The 9,982-nt window shown below is 44.0% G+C and overlaps 1 protein-coding gene across 1 annotated transcript; it reads left to right on the top strand.

Moving 5' to 3' along the window:
• The first annotated feature begins 396 nt into the window (after positions 1 to 396).
• SUMO2 (small ubiquitin like modifier 2) lies at positions 397 to 9,103 on the top strand. Its single transcript, XM_060764707.2, has 4 exons — positions 397 to 559; positions 5,624 to 5,755; positions 7,217 to 7,288; positions 8,485 to 9,103. Exons 1-4 carry the CDS (start codon positions 539 to 541, stop codon positions 8,545 to 8,547), a joined length of 288 nt encoding a protein of 95 aa, XP_060620690.1. The 5' UTR covers positions 397 to 538; the 3' UTR covers positions 8,548 to 9,103.
• The last annotated feature ends 879 nt before the right edge of the window (positions 9,104 to 9,982 follow it).

Below are 9,982 nucleotides of genomic sequence, written 5' to 3'. Positions count from 1 at the left end.
CCTTCAACCAAAAGAACAGCCAAATGGAGAAAAGACACTGGTGAAGCCCCCTATTTCCCGCGCGAAGGCCAGGTTTCCACCCAAGGCCACTGGCCCAGGCGCAGGTCTCCTCAGCCTCGCAGGCCCGGCGGCCATTTTGAAAAGACAATGCCCTCTTCGCGAGCGAGAGCAAAGCTCGCGGCGGGCGCGGGGTGCGCGCACGCAGGGCCGGCGCGCGGGCGGCGCCCCCGGGGTGCGCGCACGCAGGGCCGCGTCCCTCCTTCACCCGCCGTCTTCCTGTCGGAGTTATGTAACGGCTCGGCGCGCTCTCGCCGGCGGAGGCCCAATGGGGAGGCGGCGGCCGGGGGAGGGGAGGGCCGTGCGTGCGCGCCCCCGCCGGCCGAGGCGCGGCCCCGCGGCAGTGCGTGCGCGCTCACCCCGCCCCCTCCCCCAGTCTTTCTGCCTCGGCCGCCGCGGTCGCCCTTTTTTTTCATCTTTTTCGTGGCGCCGCTCGCGGTGAGGAAGGAGCTCGGAGCGGAACCCACCCCGCGGACTCGCCATGGCGGACGAGAAGCCCAAGGTGAGCGGGGCCCGGCTGGGGACGAGGGGGCGGGCGGCAGGGCGAGGAAGAGGCCGAGGACGGCGTTGGCGGCGGGCCTGGCTCCTCCGCGTCGGGGCTGCGCGCCATTTTCCTCCTTCCCTTCCTCCTCCCCTCCCCTCCCGTTGGGAGGAAGGCGCCTCGCGGAGGGAAAGGCCTCTCCCCCGGAGGGAAGGGAAGGGAAGGAGAGGGAGAGAGAGCGGGCCAAGCGCCGTGTGTGTGTGTGGGTGCTCCATGGATTTCCTTATCCGCCAAGCTCTGGCTGCAATGGGAAGGGAGCGGGGTCGCCGGCCCCTCGTGTGTTTGGGCGCCATCCGCGCCGGAGGAGGAGGAGGAGGGAGGGAAGAGGGAGGGGAGGAGGAGGAAGAAGAAGAGGGAGGGAGGCCTCTTTGTGTGGCTCCCCTCCCGGCCGGCCTCGGCGCTGCTACGGCGGCCCCTTCCTCCTCCTCCTCCTCGGCGCCCTCCTGTTTCCTTTTCCGCTGCTCTCCGAGGCGCCAAACCCACGTCCCGGCTAAAGGGGCCCCTCTCCTCCCGCTCCTTTTCCCAGGCAGAGCGGCGTTTCTGGCTCTGCGGCAGAGAGAGAGCGCCGCCGCCGCCTCCTCTACACGGGCCCTTTCATGCCGTTTCAAACCGGTATGGAACCTGCACAGTTCCATCTCGAGACCCGGGTGGGGATTACAGCAACCACGAAGCACTGCATTCAGCATTCAGGGCGTTCTTGCGTGCGCTTTCATGGGAGTTTGGGGGCCTTTCAGACAACCATATAACACAAGAGCCCTTCCACACAGACCTAGTATATCCCAGACTATCAAGGCAAAAAATCCCGCATTTTCTAAGTGTGGACTCGGGTAACTCAGGGCCCTTCCACACAGCCCTATATTGCAGAATATCAAGGCAGACAATCCCACAATATCTGCTTTGAACTGGGTTATCCCACACTCAGACAATGTGGGATTGCCTGCCTTGATATTCTGGGATATAGGGTGGTGTGGAAGGGCCCCTAGAATATCAAGGCAGACAATCCCACAATATCTGCTTTGAATTGGAATATATGGCAGTGTAGATCAGATAATCCGGGGGCCCTTCCACACAGCCCTATATCTCAGAATATCAAGGCAGAAAATCCCACATTATCCGCTTTGAACTGGGTTATCAAGTCCATACTGCCATATATTCCAATTCAAAGTAGAAAATGTGGGGTTTTGTTTAGCTGTATTGAAGGAGCCTGGGTCCACACTCAAATAATGTGGGATTTTCTGCCTTGATATTCAGGGATATAGGGCTGTGTGGAATGGCCCACAATTCAAAACAGATATTGTGGGATTTTCTGCCATGGTATTCTGTGGTCCCACACAGCCCAATATCCCAGAATATCAGCAGAAAACCCCACATCTGAGGGTGGACTCTGATAACCCAATTCAAAGCAGATATTGTGGGATTTTCTGCCTTGATATTCTGGGATATAGGGCTGTGTGGAAGGGCCCTTTGTTGCCTGGCCACCACAGTTTCAAACCACATTAAATGGTCCATGTGGATGCAGGGTCCCACATTGATTTGTGTTGTGTGTAAGGGAGACATTTCTGGGGTCTTTTCCTTGGAGGTCTCTGCATGAATAAAATGATAATGGTAAGAAATGCTTATTTGCTAAGACCCGAAAGGGGTAAAAGGTTCCTAGAAAAATAGTATAAGTGCGGAGTTTCTAACTTAATCTCCATAGGGCCCCTCCAGACAGGTCTCATACCCCAGGATCTGATCCCAGGTTTTCTGCTTTAAACTGGTTTATACAAGTTCACACTGCCTGATAATCTGGGACAAACAGAAAACCTGGGATCAGATGCTGAGATATAGAGTCTGTTTGGAAGGGCTCACAATCAACGCGCAAGTTTTTTTTACAGTGATTAAAAATAAGACTGTTTTAAAAAATAAATAAACCATCTCCTTAGAACTGGGGGCCCTTCCACACAGTCCTATATCCCAGAATATCATGACAGAAAATCCTACATTATCTGAGTGTGGACTCAGATAACCCAGTTCAAAACATATTGTGGGATTGTCAAAAGCTTTAATGGCTGGAATCAGTGGGTTGTAGGTTTTTTTCGGGCTATATGGCCATGTTCTAGAGACATTCTTTCCTGATGTTTCGCCTGCATCTATGGCAAGCATCCTCAGAGGTAGTGAGGAATATTTCACCTCACCTCTGAGGATGCTTGCCATAGATGCAGGCGAAACATCAGGAGAGAATGCCTCTAGAACATGGCCATATAGCCCGAAAAAACCTACAACAACCCATATTGTGGGATTTTTGCCTTTATATTCTGGGATATAGGGTTGTGTGGAAGGGCCCTGGCATAGCAGCATCTTCCCCCTCAAGATCTCTGTTGGACTAGTTTTTCCATGCACAAGTGTAGAAATTGTGCCCACGTTTTAAAATGCTCACAATTTAACTCTTTGAGTAAAATTCAACTGCATGCTTGACTTTCCCACTGTGCAGTTACGGCAATGTAAAAGCGAAAGACTCCTTGGTTCCATATCGTTAACAAGCAGTTGCCCAGTTACATCCGACTTAAAATACTGATAGTTAAGAACCGGGTGGGACAACAGGAAGTGAGAGAAATCTAGAGAGGGAAATTCACTCCTGAAAGAGTTATCATGGGGAAAAGGGGTCGCCACTGAACCTTATCACCAGTTTGTTTCCATAACAATCCACATTTTTCAAAATCGCAGTATCACGGGGACAGAAAGTGAGGTGAAATCTTCTGAACAGGGGCACAGACAACAAAGCAAACACCACAGGGTGTTAACCCTTCCCTAATGCTATCCAAAGTCTCTCTCTCTGTGTATGGCTGGAGTTACACTTACAATGTACCTGTTTCAACTTACATACTAATTCAACCTAAGAACAAACCTACTGAACCTATCTTGTTCATAACTTGGAGACTACATGTACTGACTTTCTAGTAACGACCCTTTTTTAAAAAATCAACTGAGTTAAAAGCCACAGGGCTAAATCAGGTGGCAATTTCTTCGTTTTTTCTAAAATGAAAGTGTTTGAAAAGCAATGAATGTTGTTATTCTGTGTGTTAAAGGAGATGACTGAGAGCAACGCTTCAAAGCTGCATACAGTACATTAAATAGATTAGAACAATGACTTCATGCCTGACTTAATTCAAGTAAAATAAGGGAAGCATTAGTAATTGGTATGTTAGAAGCTAAATCTCCCGAGAACAGATACAGCTTTCCTAGGAAGGACAGCATTAATGGTTATACTCGTTACAAATGCATGTTGCAGACTAAGCCCTTGCCTCTTGATTTTTATTGATCCCACCTCTTGATTTCTAGCTGCCCCACAAATTTCATAGGGTTTTTTTAAAAGACAAGTTATACATAGAGATGGTTTTACCAAGTTGTTTCTCTGTAATTTAGCCTGCAGCACTCGGGATTGGTGGATAGTCTTTCATCCAGGGCTCGCTCTGCTTAAATTCCAAGATTAGACATTGGTTTAGGGTAGTGGTTTTCAACCTGTGGGTCCTCAGATGTTTTGGCCTTCAACCCCCAGAAATCCTAACAGCTAGTAAACTGGCTGGGATTTCTGGTAGTTGTAGGCTAAAACACTTGGGGACCCACAGGTTGAGAACCACTGCTTTAGGATATCTAGGCTGAGTCTTAGGCTTTCCCATTACCTGTAGAGTCTTAACTTCCAGTATAGGATATTAGCTGTACTGGTTAATTTTATTGTATAACTATTAATACAGCATGATATAAATCTACTGGGAAATTAACCTCATTGAGTTCACATAAATGTGCATGTGATTGCAAGCTTATAAAGTTGGTTAGATGTGGAACTACTGTACGCAGGTTCGCAGCTTGGGAGTGATCCTAGACTCACAGCTGAGCCTGGAACCCCAGGTCTCAGCGGTGGCTGGGAGAGCTTTTGCACAACTAAAACTTGTGCACCAGTTGCGCCCGTAACTTGGGAAGTCTGATCTGGCCACGGTGGTCCACGCTCTTGTTACCTCCTGAATAGACTACTGCAACGCTCTCTACGTGGGGTTGCCCTTGAAGACTGCTCGGAAACTTCAACTAGTCCAACGAGCGGCAGCCAGATTGCTCACCGGAGCGACATACAGGGAGCATACCACCCCCCTGTTGTGCCAGCTCCACTGGCTGCCGATTCAGTTCCGAGCACAATTCAAGGTGCTGGTTTTGACCTACAAAACCCTATACGGTTCCGGTCCAGTGTATCTGTCCGAACGTATCTCCCTCTATGTCCCACCCCGGAGTCTGAGATCATCTGGGGAGGCCCTGCTCTCGACCCCACCACTGTCACAAGTGAGGCTGGTGGGGACGAGGAGCAGGGCTTTCTCAGTGGTGGCCCCCCACCTGTGGAACTCACTCCCGGGGGAGATTAGGGCATCATCATCCCTCCTCGCCTTCAGGAGGAGGGTGAAAACCTGGTTATGGGACCAGGCCTTTGGGCACTCTGGCAATTAAATCAGTCAATCAGGCAGGTAAGACCAGCAGGATTGATGAATGGAACGGAAACTAGATCTAGGTGTTAACAAACACTGACCATGTAAGAGGAGAAACTGGGTTTGTATTTGGTTTTAATGATTTTATTGATTTTATGACTATATTGTATGCATGTCAACTGTGAATTGTTGTAATTTTGTGTAATTTTGTGTACGATTGTTTATAAAGCAGGCATCAAATTGTGCCTTGCTCCTGTAAGCCGCCCTGAGTCCCCTTCGGGGTGAGAAGGGCGGGGTAAAAGAACCCCCAAATAAATAAAATAAATAATACTTGTGTTCTGAGAATATTGGATGCCAGTGAAATCAGGTGAATCTATATGCTTTAAAACATGCAACAGAAGCTGTTGTCAGTGCTGCCGTATTGCTGCTTGATAGCAGCTTTGTAGAATTTACTAATCGTTTTCTGGGTCAGAGAATTGTGGAGGTTTGTTCAGAGGTGATCTGAATGTTCAATTTGAGTGCTTATTAGGCAGGATACATTGTCTTTCTAATGATACTATTATTGTCTCTCTTACAGGAAGGAGTGAAGACTGAAAATAATGACCACATTAATCTGAAGGTTGCAGGGCAAGATGGATCTGTGGTGCAGTTTAAGATTAAAAGGCATACACCACTTAGCAAACTAATGAAAGCCTATTGTGAACGACAGGTGAGAAGGATGTGTAAATACTCCAAGAAACTTTGAATAAGGTGTAATTAAAAACTTATTCTGTTATGGCTTTTACAATTCTCAAGATAAATTGACAGGAGACGTATAAAACTAAGGGAACTTATCTATGTTCAGCTTGCTGTGTAACTTGTTTAAAAAACAACTCCTGTATTGCTTTAGAAGAATATACTTGGAAAATGAGGTATTTCTCCTTTTGGAGATACACACCTAGTTGTACTTTCTAAGCACTAATGACTTTAAAAAGTGCACAGTTTCATATTCGGTTTACAGATCTATAAAACTATTATTACTAAGTAAAACAATAAAATGTGAAACACATTTTATATATACATTTTATATACAAATAAGTACAGCTAAACTGTAGAGTTGATCCTCTGTCTTAAGAGGAGATAAATGGTTTAGGGTTGATTTTGCTGGGAATTGCTGTATATGCTTTTGGAAGCATTGTGGAATAAATTCGATTTGCAGTCTGGCAGCCTGTGCTGTGTTTCAAAATATTTTAAAACTAACCATGACATACCCAAGAAAGAGTGGCACTTACCCTGTTGGAAGGTGGGTGTGGCTCTAGTAACAACAGATTTTGGAAAGAAAAAACAGTCGATCCTGGTAGGTTTAAAAATAAAATTGCCCGACTTTATACTTTATTTCCAACCTCACATACTATGATGGTTGAATAGGGATAGCAAGCCTCCAGATATTCAACTCTCCTATTCCTTCACCATTGATTTTGCTTGCTGTGATGTTGTGGAGTGCCATAGGTCCTTGAATTAGACACTAAGCGTGTTAAAGACTTGCTTGGGTAAGCCTAAGATGATAATTTAGCACTAGGCGTTGTGAAAATTTGTCAAAGTACAGTGGGTTTTTTTTAACAGGTTACTAAATTCTACTTATAAGAGTCATGTACCAAGGATAAGGGCAAATCAGCCTCAATTTAAGGTGATCTTAGTCCTAGCAGTTTATTTTTAGCTAAGAGTAACCAACAGTTTATACATACCTGACTGCCACTTTGTGGTCTGCAGTAAAGCAAAGACCAGAACATAACAAGAGTAGTCCAGTGTGGTGTACTGGTTGGAGTGTAGGGTGAGAACTAAGGACAGCAGGGGTCAAATCCCAGATGAGCCACCTGAATGGGTGACGTCAGAAAGTCCCACACTCTCAACCTTAAAAGATATCCAGGGGTAGCCATTTATATAATATGATCCAAGCTATTTCAGAGTAAATAAGCATACTTAAGTGGGAACTTGGAAGAGACATTTATGAAAAAATCTTGAAACCTCCTAGTCATATGTTTTTGTTGATTCAAAATGATTCAGAAGTGAGTATCTAGTATTGTAAGGTACACTGTAGTTGTTTCTGTCTAATTTAAAATGTTGTATATTACTCTTAGAACTGGCTAGGGCTTTAGCTTGCTGTTAATTTTTCTTTTTGTATGTGCCATAGGGTTTGTCAATGAGGCAAATCAGATTCCGGTTTGATGGGCAGCCAATCAATGAAACAGACACGCCTGCACAGGTAATTTTTTTTAACTGAAAAGTACTAAAATGTTTTTGCTGGATGCAGCTAAAAACAAGAGATCGGCCAAGTAATTATGTAATAGTAGACCTTTCTTATACTTCAGTTTTGCAACTAGTTCCTGGTTTTGGAGAAAACATAACACAGAAGTATGTAGAGTAATTATTCAGTTTCTTGTCAAAAGAAGCCATTTTATGTTTAGATTTGTATTCCACTTTCTGTTAGTCAGGTCTTTGATTCAGTTCTCAATATTTTAGAATATATTTTAGAATACTGGTTTTTCCTTTCTCTTGTACTGCCTTGCTTCTCCCTATGGGATGCTGGGACTTTTAATAGTATCCCTCCTTAATTGCATGATTTATTTATTTACTTCCTGTACTTGTACCCCGCCCTTTTCATTCCGAAGAGGACTCAGGGCGGCCCCACAACTGGCAGCAATTTGATGCCCAACAAACAAAATCCAAAAATAACAATTACAATTAAAACAGCAATAAAACATAAATTATTAAAACAGCAATTAAAATCATGTAAATTCATGATGATTGCGAGAGATCCACAGTCCTCTATGGTTACATGGTGAGATTCAGTAATACAAAGAATGCACAGCTTGCAACAGTTAACATTGAGTAATCAAAAGTTGTTGGCCTAGATCCAAAGAGGTCTTACACAAAATAAGCTCTCCGGGGGTTTCCCAAATTCCAGTGCCCATTCTGTGCTATTCTAGAGAGTGTCTCTGCCTCAAGAGCATCGTTGCAGGGAGAGAGAATGCACGAAAACAACATACGAACCAGGAAAAACTCATTGCATGGGGTGTAGTTCTTGCCATTAAATCTGACATCTTCCAGAATTCAGTTCTGTAGCAGGAGCCTGCTATCCAGTGTGGCTGGGTGTGTAATGGGTGGTGAACATTTCACACTTCAGAGTAGTTGAACTTCCAACATAGATAATCATGTGTACTGATGGGTGTTGTGGTCAGACAAAACCTGGTGGGTGTCTCATTGACATTCTTTCTTTAGTGTTTTATATCAGAAATTGGGTTATCAGCTTCACTATATTGAAACTTCATATTGTGCACTGTATGATCTCTCCTTGTGTTAAAATGGTGTAATCTTTGGGTTTTATTGAAGAAAATGAATAATTGTTGGAATTCTGTCATTTTTCATATTCTCTATTTAATTTTAATGTTTTCCTTGCAGTTGGAAATGGAGGATGAAGATACAATTGACGTGTTCCAGCAGCAGACAGGAGGAGCGTACTGAAAGAGAGAACCAAATTTCCTTTCCCACAAACAACACATTCACAATTAGAAGAATGAGACTTGGTTCAGCCACATCTTTGACTACTGCAGTATAGCTTTCTCTCTTCTTTGATTTCTTTTCCTATTCCTTCTATTGTACATAACGTAACTGGTGTATGTGCACAGACATGCATATTTTTTTTAACTAAATGGCCAATGGTATGTTTGATCAACATCATATGGAGATGGGGTGGTAAAAACAAACTGGTCTGTGAAAATATCCCAGATCTCCATTAGTGGCATGCTCCTCTAACTTTTATCTTTATATTCCAGTAAGTTATTTTGCTCTCATTGTTGATAAAACAAAAACCTTGCATACCTTATATGATTGGATAATTTCAATGTTTTTCTTTTATCATTGTACAACCAAGGACGATTTTATAACTTTTTTGTACGTAGCTGTTACATGTAGAGCAAACTGTCTTTAAGTAGGGAGAAATTACTCTAAACAAAAATTTGATCTTGGATAGTTTTCCCTTCCGTCTTGTTGTTTAAATAAACTTCTTGTTTAAAATAAACAGCTTATTTTTCTGTACTGTGATAACACCTGGTTTAGGACAGCTGTTGTATCAGATACGGAATCTGCTAGTTGTTTGCTTTTTTCATCAGCTTTCCTACCCAATTATTGTAATGCTGTCTAGACAAGAGGAAAAAGTTACAAGAGCCCTGAAGCTGCCTTATAATTTGGGTGGTGTTTGTTTTTGATGGTTTTTTTTCCTTGCTGGGTTGTCGAATGTGTATAACATTTCTTGCACTGAAAAGTGCCGGCCAACAGAATCTCTAATGTAAATGGCTATTGTTGCAATCCAGAGTAGAGAATGAGGCCTAAGATAACTATCCACCACACTTGGCTGTGAAAAACAATCCTTTTTTATTGAAGAAAAATGGTTACAAAATAAAGGAAAAATGCAAGTCAAAAGCCACAGCAAAATCAGCAAACATGAATTTAAATGGACAAAGCAAAACCAAAAGCCTCTCTGAGAAATACTTGAATCTGTTAGCAATCCACTAACCGTACTTGATATCCTAGAAATCTTTCCATACTATGGCCAGGGAATCGGGAGAACTGCCAAGGTCTTCATCAATTCTGAAACGATGCCTGAACGGAGGGAATCAGCCTGGCGTATTGCAATTAAAACTCAAGAATCGGTTCCGTGAACCGCCCTTCTGTTTTGAAACCAATGTTTTTAATTCTTGAATTCGGGAGGATCGACGCAAACTGAGTATTTTATTTCTGTCTTCCCAAATTTGGCTCCTTCTGTTGTCATTACAGTTAACAGGTGCAGAAGGGAGGGAAAGTTCAAGGTCTCCCTCTGCAACATTCTCATTAACACCGGTACTTTCATTTTCCAAATCTACAGAAGTTCCTTCCTCACTAATTTCAGGAACATTGGCAT

This window comes from Anolis sagrei, chromosome 2, assembly GCF_037176765.1.
Source record: "Anolis sagrei isolate rAnoSag1 chromosome 2, rAnoSag1.mat, whole genome shotgun sequence".
NCBI classification, from domain to species: domain Eukaryota; kingdom Metazoa; phylum Chordata; class Lepidosauria; order Squamata; family Dactyloidae; genus Anolis; species Anolis sagrei.
This window is presented reverse-complemented; position numbering and strand designations above follow the sequence as displayed.